This window comes from Chelonoidis abingdonii, chromosome 7 (genome assembly GCF_003597395.2).
Source record: "Chelonoidis abingdonii isolate Lonesome George chromosome 7, CheloAbing_2.0, whole genome shotgun sequence".
NCBI lineage: Eukaryota > Metazoa > Chordata > Testudines > Testudinidae > Chelonoidis > Chelonoidis abingdonii.
Window position 1 is genome coordinate 17,437,635 of NC_133775.1, and position 24,770 is coordinate 17,462,404.

At 42.7% G+C, this 24,770-nt stretch overlaps 1 protein-coding gene across 10 annotated transcripts in view; it reads left to right on the forward strand.

Annotated features, from left to right (window-relative positions):
* The first annotated feature begins 246 nt into the window (after positions 1-246).
* PATJ (PATJ crumbs cell polarity complex component) overlaps positions 247-24,770 on the forward strand; it is a 219,850-nt gene continuing 195,326 nt past the window's right edge. For 5 of the 10 annotated variants that reach the window (XM_032795516.2, XM_032795517.2, XM_075067652.1 and 2 more), the window contains exons 1-8: positions 248-781; positions 7,518-7,574; positions 7,664-7,830; positions 10,688-10,882; positions 12,826-12,965; positions 16,061-16,256; positions 17,809-17,937; positions 20,705-20,917. In XM_032795516.2, coding sequence (XP_032651407.1) covers positions 7,553-7,574; positions 7,664-7,830; positions 10,688-10,882; positions 12,826-12,965; positions 16,061-16,256; positions 17,809-17,937; positions 20,705-20,917 — 1,062 coding nt within the window. In that variant the 5' untranslated portion in view covers positions 248-781; positions 7,518-7,552. Of the gene's footprint in view, positions 782-7,517; positions 7,575-7,663; positions 7,831-10,687; positions 10,883-12,825; positions 12,966-16,060; positions 16,257-17,808; positions 17,938-20,704; positions 20,918-24,770 lie in introns of all 10 variants that reach the window. The other 5 variants (XM_032795514.2, XM_075067649.1, XM_032795518.2 and 2 more) reach the window with 2 other exon arrangements.

Consider the following 24,770-nt stretch of genomic DNA (forward strand, 5'->3'; position numbering starts at 1 on the left):
CCAGAAATCACACAATTGGCTTTAAAACTCATGAGATTTAAAAAAATCTTTGGGTTCACAGGAGGGCTAGAAACTTACTTTTTTTTTTTTTTTAAATGAAAGCTGAGATTCTTCTCTAACCACCTGAATCCAGGAGCTCGGGGGCTTTAAGAAAACCAACAAATATTACCAGAGTTGACTTTTGTACTTTTGCTATGGCGAGCAGTGGCATTGAAATCAATGGGGCAGGCATGGTAGTAAAGCTAAGCCTGTGTGTAAGTGTTAGCAGGATCAGGGGCCAATATGGTATTCAGGCAATGAGAGATCCTAGTTAAAGGACGCTCAGCTGCAGTACCAGCCCTGGTATGAGTTCAAGACCACGTTTACATGCTGGAAATGAAAGGACCCATTTCTTACACACACACAGACCAGCTTGTCCATCCCCTTTGCTTGGCAATAATTTGTGCTTTTCTTGTCCTTCTTTCCCTCTTGTCTCCTTTCACTCTCTTTTCCCATTCCTTGTTCCTCCCCCCGTTCCCTATTTCTCTCCCTACCTCCCTTTCCCCCTCCCGTGTCCTCTCTCCTCGATTCCCCCTGCCCTGCGCCCCGCAAGGAGCTCGCCCGCGGTCCGCAGCGCGGTGGGTATGTGCGTACGCGGCGCTCGCCCGGCTGATTTCCTGTGTTGCAGGTGACGGTGAGCTGCGGTCAAAATCCAGCCGCTCGCTTCCGCCCAGGTGAGAGCGCAGGGCAGACGGCGACCCGGGAGCAACCAGGCCTTTTGCAGCCCGCCTCTGCGGACCAGGTATTACACTCGGGGGCAGCTCGGCTTCCCCACAGAAGGGGACCCCCCACCCCCTGTCTGTTTCCTGCCCCTTCACTGGTTAAGGCTCCGGAGAGTGGCAGGAGGCGGGGTGAACAACGGTTGGGGCTGGATAGGTTAGGAATTTCCTGAAAGTTTGAGTTTCACCAATCCCTCCCGAAAACACCCCAAATCTACTGAAGTTGGGCAGGGTTGGCTTTGGCTCTGCAAAGCCCTGATGAGCCAGGGACTGAGCTATCGGTTTAGGCACTTTTTAATAAAGTGCCATATTCAACATAGTGTTTAAAATACTTGGAAGCAGGAACAGTTCAGATTTAAGGCCCTTTTCAACACTAGCCCCACTCTTTCCAAAGGGGTTTGGCCAGTTGGTTCTGGTTTTAACTCCCTATTGTGTCCAAGACGTGCTTGGTTTGGAAATGGGGAGCTGATCTCCTTTTGTTACTCCGGAAATGATCAGAGGTCTCTGTCGTGGGCTTAGTTGTGGGGGGGCAGAAATGACACATGGGTGGCATACAAGGTTATGTGCCACCTCCAGATTTCTGCCTTCCGTTTATCTCACAGGTTTTCAAACTGGGGATGGGGCACGGAGGAATGTTTGGCAGGGAGTGGTGATGGCAGGCAGCTCAGGCCAGCCCCGTGTGGCAGAGCTTGGAGATAGGGTTGCCAACTTTATAATACTTAAAAAACAGACTTTGGGTGTTGAGTCAGTAGATTTGATTGGACACTGTCAGGTTCCCTTTTCGACCACCTTTTTGGTCAAAAACCAGACACCTGTTCACCCTCTTTAAGCCCTGCTGTGTGGGGCTGTGTTGAGCTGCCTGGAGTCACTCCTTGCCCCCATGAGTGTTTCTCCACACACACCCCCCCTGCTCGTTTGAAAACCTCTGTGCTTAAATGGAAGGCAGAGATATGGGGGCACCTGACCCTGTGTGACTTCCCCCTCCCCCACATCAACTCTGGTTTGGGGGGTGCAAAACTTCATCATTTTCCCCCCAATCTCCACCCCTGCTGCATGTGAGTAGATGTAGCTGGCAGGATTTAAAGGGCTCTTTAATTTTACATCTGAGGAAAATTAGTTTGATTATTGTGGGAGGATTGAGAGGAGAAAGTTATCTGCACCTTTCCAGCATTCCGTGTATTCTCTTTTCACATAATTTTTCAGAGGTGCTGAGTGTCACTAGCTGTCATGGATTCAGCTGGAGTTGGTGCTCAGCACTTCTGAAAACCAGGCCCCATGTGTCTTTAGACAGACTTCATCTCCAGTGCAAACAAGATATGTTTTTTCCACCAAGACATCAAGCTCAATGTAAAGTCCTAGTGGAAACAAAACACTGTAATTTTTAACTCACTGTAGCTAGTCAAAGTAACAGCTACCTGTGCCTTTACTCCACTAGGACTTTACATTGAGATAGATGTCTTGGTGGTAAAAACATGTCTTCAGCTGTGAAGACACAGCCATAAATTTGTGGCAGGAGCTATCCATATTTTTGTTTATTGTATGCTCCTTGTCTTAAACAATAACCTGATGAAAGTCTTGTTTTTTAAAGCAATAATTCTTTGCTGATTAGGAGTGTTGGCTCCTGGACTGTGTAAGGTAACATTATCCTGTCACAGGGCTATATAAAATAGCTTCTTTCCTTCTGCAGGATTTCAGAGTTGTTCAGAAAATTCTATGCACTTTCGGACAGCATACTGTATCTTTGCCAGGTCTTAAGTTTTTCTGATATAGTAATGTTGTTTAGGGGTGTGACTTTTTTGTGTGTGTGTGACACTTATATACTGGCAAAGGCCCTAGTGTAGCTGCAGTCATATAGGCATAAAAGTGCTTTTTCTGAATGTAACTTATTTCACATGCCAAACTGGTATAAGCTATACTGTCAAAAGCACTTTTTTGCTTATATAAGCTGTGTCCACACTAGGATTTGCCCACCTTGCTATACTGGTCAGCCTTTTTTTTTTTAAAAAAAAAAAAGTATAATCCTGGCCTGGGTCTGTGTTTGGACAGCAGCTGACACACATTGGATGTTACTGCAATTTAATTTAGAGTGTCACGCTCTGCAAACCTGAATGCATTGCACATGCCATGGGCTCCTTGCATTCTTCTGTGAAATGTTTGCTGGTGGTTTGCAGATAGCTGGCTGGTCACATGATACTGTCCTTCCTTGTTTCCAGCTGCTAAATTGCACTGAAAAATGCTGAATATTTTACTATTATTACATAACCACATGAGTAATTGCTGTAGTTGCCATAAAGATGTTGTTCAATTGCAAATCAGAAGGGAGGTACTCATGAGATAACTTAAAACATGGAAAGGTTTGAGAATCCATGAACTACCCTGTTTGTGTATAAACAGATGTAATCAGGGATGTGTCTTTTGCTGTCCCCATGAAAATCTGCCCAAATCTGGCTAAGTTATAAACCTTTAAAAAATCACACTGGCTCTGGAACCCAAAGCAGAGAACCTGCCTCTCTTGTGCTCTCAGTGGCAACCTGCTGGGCCCAGGCACGGTGAAGAAAAGTTTCCTGATTAGAATGCAAAGTGGACAAAAGCTGGATTGCAGGGGATAAAACCAGGGCCCAATTAATGCACAGGTAAACTACTCATGGCCCAAATTTGTTGGGAAATGAGAGTCCAAACCTGGGTGGTGCTGAGACTCTGTGCATCAGGTCGCAATGACATTCACTCAGATTTGGTCTGGCTGCACCATCATCCTGGTTGGCATGGGACAACATGAGCAGAGGTGCAACCCTGTGGTTTCCTATGGCTCAATGATGGCTAATCCAGCCTTGGAAGGGCAATGTAAAATGGGACAAGAAGCCTGATAGGAGAGTCTAGGATTGGAAGCTAGAAAACATGGGAGTTGCAGTGGAAACTGAGGTGGAAGCGAAGAGGAGGAGACCAGAGAGAAGGAGCAGGAGATAGAGAGAGAACTGAGAATGGTTGGGCAAGAAGACAAGCACTTAGAACAAGTGAGGTGCTGGGGATGAAAAGCCTAAGGAGGTGAGGCTAGAACTAATAAGGCGAGGAGAATGGGATGGGGTGGAAACAGGTCTGGGGTGGAAACAGGACTGGACAGACGGATTTTACATGAGGATCGCTTCAACTGCCACTGGTGTATACCTGCCTCTGCAATAGCTCTTAGCAACTCCAGTAAACAGTGGAAATTTTCATTTGATTCTTTTTCTCCTGGACTCTTCTGCATATTTGGTGGAGCCAAAAGGGGGCATTCCCATCTTTTCTGCTTTAATCCTTCTCTTTTGAATCCTTACCCTATGTCATAACTACTGTCTTTCCACCCACTACAACAGAAACGTGATTCACTTTCAAGACCATATAAACACAAGCCTCTAGATGAGGTTTCTCTTGAATATGTGCTGCTTCCTTAGTGAGTCCTCAGGTTTCCTGCCAGACTGGATTTATTTTGTGGCATGACAGATCCTGTGTTTGAGCTGTCTTTAAGGTGTTTTTGAGTTACTTCCACAATGGGATTGTTTTGCAGCTCCTATGAATTGTGTTTGGGGCAGGTAAAATTGCCCTGTTTGAAAATATCTTATGAGGTTTATCAAGCTAAGCAAGCTCAGGCCTGGAATATAGGAGAAAGTGGTGTTGGTGCTTCAATCTGTTGTATTTTCTCCTGAGTTGATCAGGACCAAAGCCCAGTGTGGAATTAGATGGTAATTGTGCCTTTGGAAGTACAGTATTTCACATGAAAAGTAAAAGTATCCTGCATAAAGCTGTGCAGTGCTCGTAGATTTCAGTCCAGAGGGATTTTCATAACCCTTTTTTGGGTTATGGGTTACATGGGTTTGCAGTCCCTGAATTTTGCTGTGAGTTTTGGTTTAAAGTGACACTCTGCCCCACCAAATCTGTACGTTGTCTTAAAATCACCACATTTTGCTTGGTTATAGGTAGAAGCTATGCAAACCACTTGATTTGGCCTGGCTGCCAAAAATCATCACAAACCTCTCCTCAGCGGGGCTGGTTGTTAATGAATTAATCTTATTTATTGCTCACACTGTATACTCCCGATTATCCAGATAACATGGGGGATCCGGCGTTTATTTGAATAATAAGGAGTTTGGATAATAGAGAGGGACTCCACACAGGTATAAGGTTCCAACCACACGATCAGATTGTAGGATTGATGGCCGGGCTGCAGAAGGCACCCTGTGCTACTGCTTCTGCCCTCTGATTATTGCAGGTGCAAGGTGTAGGGGGAGGCAGAGGCCCCTTGCCAGGACTCTGCTCTGCCCCATCCCACCAGGACTGCAGCCTTCCTTATATCTTGCTCCTGCAGGATCAGGTGTCACTGGCCTCTGCAGCTCTTCTGTCATGGTAGGATTGTCAGGCATCCCGTTTTTGACTGGAATACCTGGTCGAAAAGGGATCCTGGCAGCTCCAGTCAGCACTGCTGACTGAGCCATTAGTAGTCCGGTCAGTGGCGCAGCAGGGCTAAGGCAGGCTTGCTGCCTGCCCTGTTCCACACAGCTCCCAGAAGTGGCTGGCATGTCCCTCCTAGGCAGAGGGGCAATCAGGGACGCTGTATGCACTGTCCCCGCCCCCAGCGCTGGCTCCACAGTTCTCATTGGCTGGGAAGCCATGACCAATAGGAACTGTGGGGGGCATGGGCAGCATGCACCGCGCAGACCTGTCTGGCCATGCCTCCACCTAGGGGCTGGATATGCTGGCCTGGAGCTGTCTGAGGTAAGCACCACCCACCTGGAGCCTGAACCACCAGCTCCAGCTCGGAACTCCCTCCTGCACCCTAACTCCCTCCCAGACCCCTCATGCCTTTCCACACCCCAACCCCCTGCCTGAGCCCCCTCCTGCACCCTAACTCCCTCCTGGAGCCCGCACCTCTTCCTGCATCCCACCTCCTGCCCATCCCATAGCCCCTTCCTGCACTCAAACTCCTTCCTGCATCCCATCCCTCTGCCCCACCCCAGAGCCTGCAGCTGGAGCTCTCACCCCCTCCTGCACCCCAATCCTCTGCCCCAGCCTGGAGCCCCCTTCCGTACCCTGAACCCCTCATTTCTGGCCCCACCCTGGAGCCCACAACCCCAGCTAGAACCCCCTTCTACACCCTAACCCCCTGCCCTAGCCTAGTGAGTGAGGGTTGGGGAGAGCGAGCGACAGAGGGAGGAGGCTGGAGGGAGAGGTGGGTGGGGCCTCAGAAGTGGTGGGGCAGGAGTGGGGCCTTGGGGAAGGGGTCGTGCAAGGGTGTTTGATTTTATGAAATTAGAAAGTTAGCAACCTTATGTCATAGCCTTGCTCACTCACTCTTTTGACAGCGGGGCTGCACAGGGCTCTCTATGCCCTCGCAAGAGCCATTCAATTGAAGGGTGGCCTCCCCTGCATCCAGGAGTCTTTGCTCTATTATCTGAACCTCTGCATTAGCCATATCCCTTCTTTGTCCCCCATGGGGATTCAGATACTGCAGAGGTTTGGATAATAGGGTTTTGGAAAGTCAGGTGTATACTGTGTATCTGTTTAAGTTGATAAACTACTTTGGTGGCCCTCAGCATGCCAGACCCTATATATATAAATGCAAGGTGGTGATATGCACATAAGGACTTGATCGTCTCTCAAAACATATTGCAAACGCTAATATTTATAACAGTACTACCTAGAGGCCTCAACCAAAATTGGGGTCCCATTGTGTTAGGTACTGAACATACACATAGTAAGAGATGGTCCCTCCCCAAGGTGCTTATTTAAATAACTAAGACAGAGGACAGGATGGGAAACAGAGGTGATCTAACTTGCTCAAGTTCATGCAGCAGGTTCGTGGTGCAGAGCTGGGACTCGAACTCAGATTTCCTTATCAAGCCTAATGCCTTATCAGCTAGACCAGGGGTTCTCAAACTGGGGGTTGGGACTCTTCAGGGAATCGTGAGGTTATTACATGGGGGGGGGTCGCAAGCTGTCAGCCTCCACCCCAAACTCCACTTTGCCTCCAGCATTTATAATGGTGTTAAATATATAAAAAAGTGTTTGTTTTTTATGGGTCACACTCAGAGGCTTGGTATGTGAAAGGGGTCACCAGTACAAAAGTGTAAGAACCCCTGAACTAGATCAATTTTAGGCCCTGATTCTGCAATATATTTTGTATGGGTGGAGCACCACTGATTTTGGAGGGGCTTCGCACAGGTGTAAGGTTCCACCCACATGATCAGATTGTAGGATTGACCCATAGCTGTGAGGAGTCTGCCAGTATCTCAATAATTAAAACAACAATGGAAAAGTAGTTTTTAAATAATTGTGTATTTTGAAAGGATATCAGCTTAACATGTAGTCAGTTAAAAACAAGTTTAAAATAGTGTACAGTAACATACCTGTCTTTCAATCTCTCGGGCCATTTCTATGTCTTTTACAGCTGCATTTTTCTATGGTTAAAAATTCATTTTTTCCCTTGTCGCTGTGTGAAAGGTCCAAACAAACAACAAAAGGGAAACTTGGTGACTATTTATAAGTAGCAGTGAAACTGACTGCATTTGATTGTAACAAAGTAAACAATACTGTAAGTGAAGTAAACACAATGAAAAAATAGTTTTTCCTCTAATAGCCATTACAGTAATCTTACATTTTACTTATAGCAATGATACAATAAAATTTTTTTTTTTTGAGTTGACTCGGTCTTTTAAGCAATCAGCTGGAAGGTCTAACTTAGTTTAAACTTAGTTTCTTAGTTGATTTTTTTTTTCTAACTTCATCTAGGTTATTCTGACAGATTCCAAAGAGATCGATTCACCATGCCTGAAAATCCTGCAACAGGTAGATATTTTAAGAATAATTATCTTTGCTGAGCAGTGAGAGAATTTATGAGCCAGATTTCTAATCGGTATTATTTTGGGGTATATCAGATAAACAGCAGGTTCTACAAATTCTTGATCGTCTGCAAATGAAACTGCGAGAGAGAGGGGAGACTTCACAGAATGAAAACCTGACTATTTTATGTAACACACTCAGAAGCCCTTTGTTTAATCAGATACTGACCCTTCAGCAGTCCATCAAGCAACTGAAGGAGCAAGTAAGTTGAAAGTTACATTTTTTGGCCATATTTATTTAGGAATTTAACATGTGGTATGTAGGCATTGTATCACTGGGGATGCTGCCATTGGGCTTTAAAACATTCAGTCACCCAAGTCACAGTTTATAACTGTTTTTACCACATTGGTATTTAACCGGGCTATGGCTCCCATAACTGTAGGATCTGAGTGCCTGTGGCATGCTCACCTGTACACCCAGTTCAAGTCATAGGGCTAGTTGAGCCAGGCACATGAACTTAAAATCAGGAATTAATTCTGCATGCCCTGAGTGCCAGTGATCTCTGCAGATGTCCTGTCATTATCCACATGGCTGTAGAAGACAATTTCACATGTGCATGCAAATAAATCTAGCAGCAGAGTTTTCCTGATTAACCTAATTGCCTTCTATGAGGCGATAACTGGGTCTGTGCATGATGGGAAAGCAGTGGATGTTATGCCTTGACTTCAGCAAAGCTTTTGATATGGTCTCCCACAGTATTCTTGCCAGCAAGTTAAAGAAGTGTGGGCTGGATGAATGGACTATAAGGTGGATAGAAAGCTGGCTAGATTGTCGGGCTCAATGGGTAATGATCAACAGCTCCATGTCCAGTTGGCAGCTGGTTTCAGTGGAGTGCCCAAGGGTTGGTCCTGGGGCTGGTTTTGTTCGCAATAATCTTCATTAATGATCTGGAGGATGGCGTGGACTGCACTCTCACAAGTTCGCAGATGACACTAAACTGGAGGAGTGGTAGATACACTGGAGGGTAGGGATAGGATACAGAGGGACGCTAGACAAATTAGAGGGTTTGCCAAGAAACTGATGAGGTTCAACAAGGACGAGTGCAGAGTCCTGCACTTAGGACGGAAAAACCCATTCACTGTTAAGACTAGGGACCCGAATGGCTAGGAAGCAGTTCTGCAGAAAAAGGACCTAGGGGTTACAGTGGACAAGAAGATGGATATGAGTAACAGTGTGCCCTTTTTGCCAGAAGGCTAACGGCATTTTGGGCTGTATAAGTAGGGGCATTGCCAGCAGATCGAGGGACATGATCATTTCCCTCTATTCGACATTGGTGAGGCTCATCTGGATAGTGTGTCCGTTTTGGGCCCACACCACAAGAAGGATGTGAAAAATTGGAAAGAGTCCAGCGGAGGGAACTAAAATGATTTAGGCGGGTGGAGCCACATCACTTATGAGGAGAGGCTGAGGGAAATGGGATGTTCAGTCTGCGAGAAGAGAAGAATGAGCAGGATTTGATAGCTGCTTGAGCTACCTGAAAGAGGGTTCCAAAGAGGATAGATCTAGACTGTTCTCAGTAGTAACTGATGACAGAACAAGGAGTAATGGTCTCAAGTTGGCAGTGGGGAGGTTAGGTTGGATATTAGGATCTTTTTCACTAGGAGGGTGTTGAAGCACTGGAATGGGTTACCTAGGGAGGTGGTGGAATCTCCTTCCTTAGAGGTTTTTAAGGTTAGGCTTGACAAAGCCCTGACTTGGATGATTTAGTTGGGAATTGGTCCTGCTTTGAGCAGGGGGTTGGACTAGATGACCTCCTGAGGCCCCTTCCAACCCTGATATTCTATGTGGCAAGTGCATAACGAATATCTGGAATATTCAGAATCGTTATTCAAAAAGTTGATTTTGTTCAGGTTCCTTTTTAACATACTCCTTAGTGAGAGAACTTTTTCTCCTGCTTGGCATGTCAACATTTGTAATTCCCAAGGGAAAGCTTCTGCATTTGTTATTTGACTGGTGTTGCTATAAATTCAATTCCAACACCTAGCAATTATAGCATGTGCAATCTCTTGCTTGTGGACCAGGCCCAACTAGGGGGAATATGGTAAATGTGTGGCCTGTGAACTGGAGAAAGCACAAGTGGCTCTTCTGCTGTTGATTCTGTTTTCCTGCACACTTGAGCGGTAACACGCTTTGGCTGAAATAACTGATTCGAGGAAGGCTCATGAGACCTGGGATAAAATTTTCAGAAGTGCCTAGATCTCTTAGCATAAGTCCTGTTGACTTTCAATGAGACTTAAGTCAGGTCTACATTACAAACTTTTACCAGTATAGCTATATTGATCAGGAGTATGATGAGATGCGATTTGTGACTATCATAGCTGTGCCACCAAAGGCCCCTTGTGTAGATGCAATTGTACTAGCAAAATTGTGCTTTTGCCAAGATAATTATACTGGCAGATAAGCCAGTATAGTTTATTTGGCTCAGTTTTGCCAGTATAAACTGTGCCCACACTAGGCTATAGCCATACTAGCAAAGCCTTCCAAGTGTACGCCTGGCTTTGAGTACCTAAGTCTCTTTTGAACATGGGACTTAGGAGCCTAAGTGACCCAGGTGCATTTGAAAATGTAATATGTAGTTCGAAGGCTATTTTGACACTCACTTCTTCCACATGTGTTTAGCTCCTGGGGAGGAGAAGGAAAAAGAGGAGAGTAGGAAAATACAGGAAAGAGGCATGTAATAAATATAGAGAGAAAGAAAGGGAAGAAAACAGAAAATTTTTTCATTTAAAAAATAGCTGAAACATGGAGGGATTGTGTGTGTTTTATTGTACCAAAAGAACACTGTTTTGGCTATTGCCGCTGTCATGCTGCATTCCTTTTTCTGTCTCCAGCTGATTCTGCATTCTTTCTGCCTTTTTCTTTTCATTTTGTGCACAAATTAGATGTCGTCCCTTAGTATGTGCCTGTTCCTGTTAGTCCATTCACACACTTGGTGAAATAGTTTAGGCAATCCTGATGTATGTATGAGGTATTAATAGTCTCATTTAAAATGCTGATCAATTGTTTATATGGCTGGCTTTGTACAAAATATTATACCTGAAAATCTGTTTTTATAACAGCTCAATTACATGCCTTCGGACCGGTCAGTGGACTTTGATTTTACTAAGAGAGGGTTACTAGTATTTGATGCTGATAGATCCATTACTAATGGGAACATGTATGTGGCTCATAATTCATCTGGACCCAGAGTAGATCCACTCAATCCAAAACTAGGAGCTGATGAATTCAATATGATGATCCAATGGATGGCAAAGGTAAAGTCCAGTCATGGCCCATGTGTTTAAACTTTATTTTTCAATAAACATCAATTCTTTTGCATACGTGGTTTGGCAATCCATTGCAATATGTAACTTTCTGTGCAGTATCTGGGGAAATGGTGTCATAAGTCCGTAGGAGAGTAGAGCTGGTTGGGATTCCCCTCCTCCCCCCCAGTGGAAAAACTTTGACAAGAATGGAAAATATTTCACTTTTGACTTTTTTTTGTTTTTGTTTTGAGATATTGATTATAAGATTTAAAATTCAGTTGGCAAAAACCCATAATTATTTTGCCTATTGATGAGATTTCATGGGAAATAGACATTTGCTGAAAAAAATTCAGTTTTGAATTTTACCTGCTGAATGGGAGCCTGTGGCAAAGCGAAGACTCACAAGCATGGCGCCTCCTGCTGGTCATCTTGGGAATTAGCTCATCCAGCACTGAGCGCCCTCTGCTGGCTGGTATCTTGCTTGCCTCATGCCCTTGTGTCCCTCCAAGACCCAGGTGCCCCTTACTTGGGGTTCTGCCCTCTGCAGTACCCCCACTTTGGGCCCCTCCCTGGGAACCCCCAACCATCTAAACCCACTTTGCCTCTGTGGCTACTGCCAGTCATCATCCAGCCTCTTTTCTCTGGGGCAGACTGCAGTCTGGAACGGCCACTCATCATTAGTAAGGGGGTCAGACCAGCTGTCTCTGCCTAACCCTATGCTGCAGCCTTTGCAGCCCCAGTACCTGTTTTGGCCTTTTAGCAAGGCCCGCAGCCTGGGAATTTACCAGGCTGGGGCTCCCCAGCTCCTCTTGCCTTCCCCAGCCCTGCTTTGTTCCCTGTACCCTGAGTTCCCAGGCAAACATGTCTTTCTGTCTCCAGCCTTTTGTGCGTGTGTGTCCCTGATTGAACTGGCCACAGCTGTGGTTGCTTCCCAAGCAGTCCCCTAGCTTGGCTGTTTTTTAACCCCTGTTCTCCAGGAGTGGGGTAGCCACCCCACTACGCAGAGATATTAACAGTGAAAGTGATTTAAAACATTTTATATACCCCTTAATTTAATTTTAATACAACTTGATTTTAAAACCTGGTCAGACTGATACTAACTTCATGAACATAGGTGGTGTAGCATATTAGTGATATCACTCTATTTGCAGAGCCATTGTTGTATAGGCACAGGGATCCAGCCATGTAGGACTGGGCTTACCCTATGCATTTAGAACTGGGCATTATTTTCATCAGTTGGATTAATTGGTTAGTCATTCCTTTCTATATTAAATAACTTTCTAATTGACTACCTTTTAATGTAACTGTAGTGTTTTAAGCACAACTTTTCTCATTAGCGTGCCATTATAGCTAAATCTTTTACTGGTTGAGTTAAAGACTGAACATTAATCACCTCTGTTTATTTTAAATAAAGTATTTTATACCAGTAAACAAACCCAGAAACTCTGTACTGGAACTGAAAAACAGAACAGTTGCGAAAAAACAACTGGTTACTTTTAAGTGTGAAATTACAGGGGGAGGGAAAAATATATGTTTAAAAATCATAGCCTTTGAATACAGAGCTAAAAACTAACCCATTCTAAAGCAAAAAGCAGCGAAAACACAAGTTATTTGGTTTAGTTATGCAATATTTCCAGAAATTCTAAATACATTTCATTAATCAGCATTTTGTTCATACTTTTTGTCCAGTTTGGAATTCATCTCTTAGTGTGAATGAAATGTGAAAACAGCTCTTAAAATTTCTGGAGGGTTCAGAACCTTGGGCTGCCTGTATATACTGCATTCTGTTATATGAAAAATAATAAAGAGGAGAGTTTTTTTAGAAATAACATGTTCAAAATTCTGCATTTTTATTTATTTTAGAAGGGGAAAGACTAGTTCTCCTTGTACTCACAAATTTTGAACAAGATCATTCTACTGTGTTGAAAATTAACTTTTTTTTTTTTTATTAGGGCAGGCAAATAGAATACATAGATATAGAAAAACCATCTGTTGGAGGACTTGGTTTTAGTGTGATTGCCCTTAAAAATCAAACGATGGGAGAAGCTGGTATCTTTGTCAAGGAAATCCAACCAGGAAGCATAGCTGCCAGGTAAGAAAATGCATATTTGTGTTTTATTAACCTTTATTTTAAAAAAATCCCCCTTCAGAAGTGTGGCAAAATTATGATTTTGCATGTTTAAAAAAATATTACAAGAAAAACACTGGCTAAGATTTAAAAAAATTAATATTTTTGGAAAAAAACAAGGAGTCCTTGTGGCATCTTAGAGACTAACAAACGTATTTGGGCATAAGCTTTTGTGGGCTCAAACCGACTTAATCAGATGCATGGAGTGAAAAATAATTTTGGGTTTGCAGTGGTGTTGTAGATGTGTTGTCCCAGGATATTAGAGACACAAGATGGGTGAGATAGTATCTTTTATTGGACCAACTTCTTTTGGTGAGAGAGGCAAGCTTTTGAGCTTATACAGAGCTCTTCTCTGGTCTGGGAAATGAACTCAGAGTGTCACAGCAACAGTGGATGAAACCACACTCTTGATCATTATGTTGATTTCTGTGGGGGAAAAATTGACTATGAAATCCTTACCAAACATCTTATTCCCTACACTTTCTCCATCACCTAGAGCAGGGGTTCTCAATCTTTTTCTTTCTGAGGCCCCCCTTGGATGGGAGGACCCTGGGGCATAGTTTGACTTCTGTGAGAGGGTGGGGGTGGTGGCAGTGGCAGTGGCAGTGGAGAAAGCGCTGGCAGGGCTTGGGCTAGCTCTGCATAGCAGGATCCAGGGAGGGAGTGCCACCTCCAGCCCTGGCCACCCACCTGTCTGGTGCTGTGTGCCGGTGGCTACTCCCTGAGGGCACTGCTGGGCCTGGAGATGCCTGGGCAGCTCTGTCTGGCTGGGTGAGCAGTCAAAGGAGGCTGGGAGCTGAGGAGCAGACGCAACCCCAGGCACCAGCAGCAGATGGGGGAATGCCACGGCTGCCCACTCCATGGCACCACCAATCAGAGGAGCAGCTGCCCCTCACTGCCTGGCTTGGTCTTCCTGCCAGAGGGTAGCAGTTAAGGGAGAAGAGGAGGTTGGTGTGTGTGTGTGTGTGTGTGGAGCTGCCCCCAGGACAACCCCACTCTGGATAAGGCACTGCAGTTTGGGGGGCAGCACTGTTGTGCCCCTTCAACTCTGCCCATGGGCTTAAGGTTTCTCCTGGCATCAGGGGGAAGTGGAGAGCTTGGGGTTTCAGCCCCTTACTGCTCACGGCTTCAGCCCCGTACCGCTCCCTGCTTCAGCTCCATGGTCAGGGGGTGTGCTGAGCCCTGGTGCCGTTCCCCACTTCAATAATCAATAACTCACCTAAACCCTCCCACCCCGAATTTGTTTTCCTTTCTTCCCCTATGACTGGAGGGGTGTTAATGGGCCCCTTCACCTTGAGTGGTCCCTTGAAATATATGTTAACTACTTTATGCTAAATAATCTGATCCACCTTGCATTTAGCTGTGACACTCCACGGGAACATCTATACTTAAAATGCTGCATTAACACAGCTGTGCTGCTGTAGCACTTTAGTGAAGAAGCTTTACACTGATGGGAGTCCCGTCAGCATAGTTAATTCATCTCCCTGAGAGGTGCTGTCTACAAGGGGGGTTATATTGGTGTAACTATGTTGCCCAGAGGTGTGGATTTTTCACACTCCTGGGCGATCTAGTTATACTGATGCAGACATGTAGTGTAGACCAGACCTGAGTACGTTTCTCAGACCCAAAGAAGAATTCTGTTTGTTTGAAAGCTTGTCTCTCTCACCAACAGAAGTTGGTCCAATAAAAGATATTACCTCACCCGCCTTCTCTCTCTAGTAATTTCGGTGTCTTAATTTGTGTCTATCTACCTTTTTGGGTCCATCTTAAAGGGGCATGATTTTTTTATCAGAGGACATGTGCTCAGCACTTTCTGAAAGTTAGGCCCTCTGACGTGACTGAAGTTGGCCACCCAAAAATGGAGGTGCCAAAAATCACTAGTCACTTTGGAAAATCTTGGTATGGCTGCTATGATTAACTAACCCACCCCATGAAAATTCAAGGGACACAAGGAACTTAAAAATCATACACCTGTTTGAATTTTTGAACGTGCTATTAGTGTCCCTGAAAGAGATTAGAGAAGAAGGAACTCTACTTTACTTTACTTTAGTTTGTGCATACTCTGTGTATAGTCAGTTTTACTGTTTCCCATGTAAAGTTCGATCCCAATCCTGCTGGAGAATTCCTGCACAGACCTCCTTGAAGGATCAGGGCTTTAGGCAGGTCCCTCTGTGGTTTGTGTGGGTCCATCACACAGAGACACAGGACATCTTTTTAAAAAACAAATGGCAAAATTACAAAACTTTTGAGCTGTCATTTCCCCCCCTGCACCCCCCCCCCAAGGTACGTGTGCCCCAATAGCAAGTGTAGTGCCTAGAACTACTTTTAATGCATTCAAAGAAAATGTGACTAGGCTTCAAAATGATGGTGTCTTTTATAAAAGAACTCATCCTGAAGTGTCCTGACACAAGATTACTCTTCCACCCCACTATCATGGGCAGAGGTTGGAATGCAGGGGGGACACTAAGGAACACTTTAGAAAAATGTACTAAGCTGTTTAAAAGTGGAGAAAGATGAGTTCATTTGGATGTCAAAGGGGAATATTACACTTCAGGACATGCTGGCCTGCTGCTGACATGACGTGATCATGAGATATAAAATGCCCTGGATCTCCGAACAGACACTCATTAGGGCAAAGTTCAAGGAATTTATTTACCAAAAAAACCTCCATCATGTTGTTTTTGTTTTATTTTTAAGTTCCACTTAAATGCTTCCCATTTTCCTTTTGAGATGAGATCTTCTGAAGGTGACATAGATTAATGGTGGTTCCTACAAAATTCTGGATGCTGTTTCTGTCCCAGTAAGCAACTGGTCTAGGTCTCTGGAAGAATAATTTTAAAAATATTTTTATGAAGAGGATTAAAGATTTTCTAATCACTGATGTAAATTCATCAGTAATGTGAACTAGCTTCATAGGAGTTATACCATCTTAGGCTAGCAGTAAATTGTCCCTCTGTTTCCAGAAGAAAGCAGATTGACTCATTTTTATGTATCTTCACGATCCTGTTATGCTGTTAGATCTCTTTAAAAATAAAAAAATCTTTTAATTTTTTATCAAGGAACCAAAGATTAAAGGAAAATGACCACATTTTAGCCATTAACCACACCCCGTTGGATCAGAACATTTCCCATCAGCAGGCTATTGCACTGCTTCAACAATCCACAGGAGCTTTACATCTGGTTGTTGCTAGAGAGTCAGTCCAAAGAAATAGCGGAACCTCTGCTGTCTTAAGTGACACACATCCACTGGAGAATGTGAGTAATGACACTGTCAAAAATCAGTTTTTGAAAGGTGTTAGTGCTTTTTAAACACATGAAAAGATTTTTATAGTTAACTATTTTTGTCTTACAGCAGCTAACGATATGTGCTTTTTAATTGTGTCTAAGAATGCAGGTATTTCATTTTAAAGTTATCATGCCCTAAATATAATGTTTGCATTGTAAAGCTGCCTGAATTTGTTGTAAAGTAGATATTGGATTTTTTGTAGGGGACCTGGAGCTTTAGTCGGTTGACCTCTTCTCAGTGTGAAGCCTACTTAGAGAAGGGCAGGGTAGGGAAATGTACAAGTTCACCCAATGCAAACCATTTTACCTTGAGCAGTTGGACTCTGATTATGACTTAAAAGAGGGTAAGCAGTGTTTACTTTCAGCAATCTCCACTGATCAGAACACGATCTACTAAAACCTTAACTCCCCAAAGCAATGTCTTATTTAAATACATGGATCACTATGAAGGGAACATCTTGATTGCATGGTTAGTTTGCCAGTTTTTCATATCAACTTTCATATGTTGCTAGTCTCCATTGGTTGTGAACCCACTAATTTTCTTCAGCGTGAGGGCTTATCATACGCTTGGTTATGTAATCAGGGCCTGATATGTAGTGGGGCCACACATGTCTGAGAATGGGGTTTGCAATATTGGGATCTTAACTGGTTATATTGGAAGCTTTGCTGGAGATCTTTTTAAGAGCCTGGATAATTATTTCCTTCATGACTATTGTAGAGCCAGTGAAATTTGAAGGTTTTAGTGGATAATCAATATTGTTTATTGCTCTGAAAATTTTAAAGGATTAAATTTTAACTGCTTTGTCATTAAAGCATTTGTACCAAACAGACTAACAAAATAAAATAGAAATATTTCTCTGTGGGGATCTTTAAACTTCCTTTATGATTTTTAACTGATCTTGGCCAAGATTTCCAGTATGCTAATAAAATCCTTTATTCACAGAAGTCTTAAACCTGCCTATCTTGCCTCATTTTGGTTTCTATGTGAGGTGCTAATTTGACAGAAAAAATGGCTAGGTTCAGTTGTTGTTCTCAGATTATCTTGTACACCACAAGGTTGCAGTGCAAAATAGCTTAGAGATACGCTTCCAATTCAGTATGGCAAAATTTATGTTTTGCTATTCATACAGTGTGTACTGGAGCTCTATATAGCATGTAAGTGAAATAACAGAAGTAGGAAACTAGTCAAATATTAAACAAAAACTAGACTAATGCTGACTTCTCGCTATTTCGCTCCCTATGGGTTGCAGTAAACTTGATTTACCAGAAATTAAGATGGTAGTCTTTACTATTGTAAGAAATCCTAAAATTGCCTTTATGTAGTCCAGAATGGTGTCTTATGAAAGTGAAAAAGCAAAATGTTTGCAAAACCCATTGACTGACCGACCAAGACTCAATAGAGTTCCAGTTATATATGGGGAAATTGCTCTGAATACGATTATTAATAATAACCGGCAGAAATGAAAGCAGGAAATATTGATTATTAACTAAAATCAAAATCTCCCTCTTCTGTTAATTGCAGATTCAGTGGGGCCATGTTGAAGAAGTTGAACTGATTAACGACGGGTCAGGATTAGGTTTTGGAATTGTAGGAGGAAAATCAAATGGTGTCGTTGTAAGGACTATAGTTCCAGGCGGATTAGCAGATCGGGTAACTTGTTGTTTTATGTCACTTCTTATTTAGTTTGAAAGTACAATAACTTCTTTTGACAGTCCTAAAATAAACTAATATACGTAAACAAAAGGAGTCTGATAGCATTAAAGACTGAATGCCAATACATACATGCATTTATTTCTATATATGTGTGTGTGTGTGTGTGTGTGTGTGTATAATGTATGTATGTATATATATGTTAAAGGTATGATGGCTGACGAAAATTCAACACTGGAACTGAGCTAAATTACTTCTCAAGCATGGCATGGCTTTTATAGCATTCCAGATCAGATAGAAATATTAAAAGCTTGCCCAGCATTATAATTAGCATTCAATAAAATTTCAACCATTAGTCATCAGTGTTGGGACAGCTACTCTTAACAGACATGCAGATTATGTATAGAATGTGTATATTTGGTTACAATTTTATAGGGGCCAACTCTGCAAACTCACAATCTCATGTGTGTAATCCTTAATCATGCAGGTTGTCCCACTAAAATCATTGACACTTACCTGCATGCAAAAGCTGAGGAAGGGAGCTTGGGGAATGGGGGATGAGGCAGGGTGGCCCAGGCTTGATGTGGGGTGTTGGGGAAGCTTGAGGTGGCAGTGGGGATTCCAGGGCGGCAGCGGGGGCCAGGGATTCCAAAAGACAAGTTCACCCAGGGCATCATTTCCCCAAGGCTGGACCAGTTGCATGAGTATGTGTTCAAAGATACAGTGCATGGGTTATTTATAAAGATTATTTATTTTTATATGAAGAGGCTTGGGCCTGCGTGGAGCCCCACTGAAGTCCATGATGCCTACACACGTGCACAGATTCACCTGTCTGGATCAGATTACAACCTTGGGGTCTTAGTCTTTAAAGACCTGATCAGTTGGGGCAAAAGACATATCTGGCTTCAAGACTAAGCTTGATAAGTTTAATATGGAGGGGATGGTATTGATGGATAAGAGGGCCATGTGGGGGGGGGATCAGGAGGAATAACCCAGAGGTGACAAGGTCAGGGGCGGAGCGGGGGAAGAGAGGATCAGATGAGGGGGCGGGGGAGGGGCGGAGGGCGAGGTTGGGGGGAATTGACGGGAAGAAGGTGAGGGCAAGAGGGGGAGGAGGTGCCTATTTTTGGCAATTATTGGTCTTTGACTGTTGGCAGTAAATATGCCCGATGGGGTGGGGTTCTGAGGTTAAATCACAGAGAATTCTTTCCTGGGTGTCTGGCTGATGTGAGTCCTTGCTCAGATGTCAGGGTTTAGCTGATGGCCCATATTGGGATCAGTGAAAGGAATTTCCTCAGGGGCAGATTGGCAGAGGCCCTGGGGAATTTTTCGCTTCCCTCTGCAGCATGGGGCACGTCACTCCATGTCCTGGAAAAATGGATTCTCTGCACCTTGAAGTCTTTAAACCACAATTTGAGTACTTCGTAGCTCGAATAGGTATTAGGGGTTTGATACCAGGAGTGGGTGGGTGGGGATTTCTGTGGCTGCTGGTTGTGCGGGAGTCAGACTATGACGATCCATGAATGTCCCGTTCTCTTGAAAACATTAAGAAGCTATGATTCTATGACCAGTACTAACTACCCTCAACTGAAGCATTTAACAGGATTGGGATTTCAATGAGAGCTCACAACGACTATTTACTAACTGCTGCCTATAACCTTAGATGTGCAAAAAAAAGACATGTTGCATTTTAAAATATTAACGTAAGGCAAGAGGCAGGTTATAGGACATGTTCCAATTCAGATCAGAAATGAAAACTGGATATTTGACGAGCTGGAATGGAAAAAGTTGGCTGTTGCTTGAGAGCCTCCTCTATAAAATTGTCTGAAGTAATGAATGCTTTTTCACTTACTGTGAAACAGCTCTTTTGCTGTGAGGAACAAAATATTTTGGCTTCCAGTGACAGCTGTAAATTAAGATATTACTATATCAGTTTCAATTAAACAAGAGGTGAGATGCAGTTAAAAATGTGAAATAAGGAGCACGTATATGTTAAAGCTCGATGAAGTAACACTGGTATTAACGTGCATGTTAGTTATTATGGGCAAAGTCCTCAGCTGGTGTAAATCAGTGTACTTAAATCAACAGAAATATGAAGATTTACTCCATCTGAGGCTATGGCCCTATGTATGTTCAGTACGGTTCTTTCTTACAATAAAAATAACAGTGTGGGTCTTGATCCAACAATTTTTTGTTAAACATGAGTAATCCTACTTATGAGCGTAGTCCCATTACATTCAGTGGAGTTACTCACTTGAGTAAAGGCTAGTCAAGTGAGAAATACCTGCAGGGTTGAGTTTTTAGTATCTGAGCTGTTCAGGTTCTTCAAATCAGCTCTGAATCAAAATGCTGTGCTTTTTGTATCACTAAAATCCTCTTCTGCTATTTGATAGCATAGTTCTCAGAGAAAATCTCTGACTACAGGATTACAAAACAGTGTCAGCATTCGTTTCCCAGTAAATATGAAATTTAACCTTTTTCTGATGAATTGTACTAACAGCAGTCTGTGGTTTTCCTTTTTTTTTTAAACAGTTTGCTGTAGAACTGCTAATTGCTGTGGAAAAAGCGATGGTTAATGGTGTTAGCATTGCCTTACATTATTTATTTTGCATCATTGATTAATTTTATGATATTTTTATGCACTAGCTGGCCCATGAAAATATACTACTCAATTTCAGTTCTGCAATATAAAATTTTGGTCCAGTTACTGATTTTTCTGTGGTTGTGTTTTTTTGTTTTTTGTTTTTTTTATGTTCCATATTTGAAGGATGGAAGACTTAGAACAGGAGATCACATTTTACAGATTGGAGGAACCAATGTACAAGGAATGATCAGTGAACAAGTTGCCCAAGTGCTGAGAAACTGTGGGAATTCTGTTAGGATGGTGGTTGCCAGAGATCCAGCATGTGAGATTACTGTGACACCACCAACACCTCTGAGCCTGCCTGTTGGTGCATTTCCCTTCTCTCCGGACAGGGGTGTAAGTAGCTGACACTTCCTCAGAGTTCTTCAAATAAGTTCTGCTGTGGCTTACAGTCAGAAAGAGAGAGCACAGCCTTCACAAGTGCTAAAGAGCTTCAGACAGACTGCAACATATTTTGTTCATTTAAGCTTCCAGATATGATACCATAGTATTAAATGATCCTTATTTTAGCCATCAGCTCAGCCTTCTGTAGTCTTCTACAGTATACTATAAATACCTATTATCTCAGGGCCAGACTGACCAGGGCAGTTTCAGTGTTGCAAAATTTATTACCAAGTGAGTGAATTGATTTAACAGGATCATAAACATTATCGATAAATGGAACATTGAGATCTCCTTCCTAGCGTATTACATGCTTGCTCATCAGAGTGGATTTAAAAAATGTTGCTGACTTTTTTTTTTCTTTCCTAAAATCCAGCATGCACTATGACCAGAACAGAATTATTCAATACAGTGAGATACACTTACATTTCATGAAGAGAAGTAACATCTTCCTAGTCTACGCAACTATCTTTGATGGGAAATGTATTTTTAAACATTTGAATCTTGTTTTCGCAAATCTCCTCCTGGTCATATCACAGTTGCTTGTTTTTTTTCCTGAAGTCATCCTTTTCAGTTTTGAGTAATTAAAATCAACAAATGCTACACTACATGTACAGTAGGTCTGGAAACATCAACAAAGCTGTGCTTGTACACCATCTGCTACTAATGCACTAGTTAGATTTAGGTGTGGAATTTCTGAGTAGCCTTTTCTTTCTTCTCTCTTGTTCTTGATTACACTGCTCTACAGCCAAAATGCTTCTGAAATAAATGTAGTCAAACTTTACTAATTCTGGGTCACTGAGAACGAAAATGATGCTTAAAATTGTTGATTGGCTCTAGTCTAGCTGTTGGGCTCCAGACTACAGCAGTGGAATCTCCTGGCAGGTGATGTTAGGGTTTCCATGTTCCGTGACCGTCAAAAGGATCTTGTCCCATTCTTCTTCATGGAAGGTGATCTTGTAGCCTGCAACAACATCGATGGTGTGATGGCAGCCCTCAACATCGTTCACGATCCAGATGAGTGGAGACTGTTCATTGATTCATCGAAGACGAGTCTTAAAGCTGTTTTGCTGCATAATGGCAATGTTTTGCCATCAATTCCAGTTGGTCATGCAGTCCATATGAAGGAAACCTATGACAACATGAAACAACTTTTGAGGTGCATAAACTATGACCAACATCAGTGGCAGCTTTGTGGCGATTTGAAGGTTGTTGCTCTCTTGCTTGGTCTGCAGACTGGATACACAAAGTACTGCTGTTTTCTCTGCGAATGGGATAGTCGTGCAAGAGATTCCCACTACATCAAGAAAGATTGGCCACTCCGACAGTCATTGGAGCCTGGGAGGAAAAGTGTAGCATCCACCACTTGCTGAATCAAGGAAGATTTTGTTACCACCCTTACACATAAAGCTGGGTCTGATGAAGAACTTTGTCAAGGCCATTGACAAAACACAAGCAGCTTTCAAGTACCTCCGTGGAAAATTTCCAAGGTTAAGTGAAGCTAAGATAAAGGAAGGTGTCTTTGTTGGTCCTCAGATTCGTGAACTTCTTCGAGATGATGCATTTGACCATGCACTGCGTGGCAAGGAAAAGACGGCATGGAAAGCCTTCCAGTTAGTGGCAATAAATTTTCTCGGAAACAACAAGGCAGACAACTACAGGTTGTTGGTGGAAAACCTCCTCAAGGCATACAAAAGCCTTGGTTGCAACATGTCACTAAAGATACATTTTTTGCACTCTCATCTAGATTTTTTTCCACGGAACTGCGGAGCAGTGAGCGACGAGCACGGCGAGCGATTTCACCAGGACATTGCAACAATGGAGAAACGCTATCAGGGCAAATGGAGCCCATCAATGCTTGCAGACTATTGCTGGACAGTGACAAGAGATGCTCCATTTAATGAATACAAGAGACAAGCCAAGAAGCACCAAGTAGACACTGAATAGGACTAAACTATGTACATAATAGTTTTTTGCCTTTTGTTTCATAATAAATTTTATTTATATAACCCTTTTGCTGATTTTTAAAGTGTTACATAAACAGGACAGGTGAAATATTATCATGTAAAGCAACCATAAACACATGAAAAGACCTAGGTTTACAATTTATGATTAAAACTCTACTATCTACACAATATACATAGACATAAAATGTAAAAACTTAAATATCTTAGAAACAGTAGCCAATCAGTTTTTTTAATTGTCATATTTGAATTCAGCACATCAAAATACATAATAAATACCACATTTTATCTCTGAAGCAGACGACTTCTCAAAAATTGTAGACCAGTGTTATAACTTGGAATCTGAGAGGAGCTGTTCTTTAAAATACTTTGTTTGCACTCTTTCCCACTGGACCAGGTTGCTCCAACGGTATCTCTTAGCTTCTGGTGCGGGAGAGTACTTCACATCTCTCTGGAGAGACCTGTCTCACTGAAGATAGGTGATGTTGAGCTATAATGGGGAACCTGTTCAGTTCTCCTCCTCTGAAGTGAGGCTGCAGTAATAGCAGAGGATTGAGGAATGGAAAGAGCCTACACTCCAAGTGGATGAGAATGGAAATTTTCTTACTTCGTCCTGTCTTGTCACCTGCCCTCTCGAATTTTCCACCCCTTCAGAGATACTGATACAGCCAAGAAAACACTGGTTAAATAATCATCATCCTGAGTACTTTAAGCTTGGTGTCTTGAAAGAGGGACATGTTTAGTGCTCTGAAAACAGGCATTTCATAAAGAATCTGTATAGCCACGTGGGACCACTTGCTGACTCTGTCACATTTTCTAAGACTATGTATACAGCCTTAACTTTTCCTCCCCTAGCATGTATTACTTTCACATTTCCTGTGTTAGAGACTGACCTTACAAATTGACTTGTTCAGCAGTATATGTGTGCCATAGATCAAGCTGCAGCAGCTAGAGCATGCAGGATTGCTGCAAGCTTTCTAAAATGCCCTCCTTTCTGGTGTTAGTTTTGTACTGTTTTTCCCACACCTTTCCAGGATCCTTCAGGTTTCTGAGACATCTAGAAATAAACTCAGATATTGCTGTTCTATTGCATTCTTTGTTGGCAGAGCCCAGGCATTTAGACAGAAGAAGTATCTGGTCAATTTGCAGGTAGATTAGTCTTTGCAGAAATTGACAGAGTTAGCTAATGTGAATGTTTTTCCTGCTTCATTTATTGTACTTGTTAAATGCAGGTCACGAAAATCACTTTGCACCAAGGAATCTACTGCACAAGAAAGATAGCAATTTTTTACTACCAAAATCTCGTTCTCCTCTGACTTCTGAGAAGGCTTTTACTAGCTGAGAATTTTACAATGGCAAGATTTTTCCAGTGTTATGATTACCGCTTAAATCAGCAGAAATATGTCTTGAATTGCCAGTTAGTTTGTTGTATATTAAACCACTAGTTTTGCATTAAGCTATCTTAGTTCTCTATCACAGTTTCTAAATCCACACTCCTTTGTGTATACACATATAAAGAAACAGAAAATTTCATACAGTTAGTCATGTGCAAGGCATATACCTACAACCCACCAATTCAGCCACAGCTCGGGAATTGGCTGTTATGTTTGGGATCGTGTGTCTATATTTCCCAGAATCCATCCGTTAAGTCCATATACTACTCCACTTCCAGTAACGTGCCATAGATTAATATTTTTGCAGAACTAGGAAATAGCATCAGTCATTCTGTGAAGTGCCTCTGGCGCTAAGGTTTCTGGTATTGCCTTTGAAGGAAAGGTCCTGGACTGTCAAAATGGCTCTGTGGGGAGAAACACATCCAAAGATCAAGTGAGCAAATCCAAAAT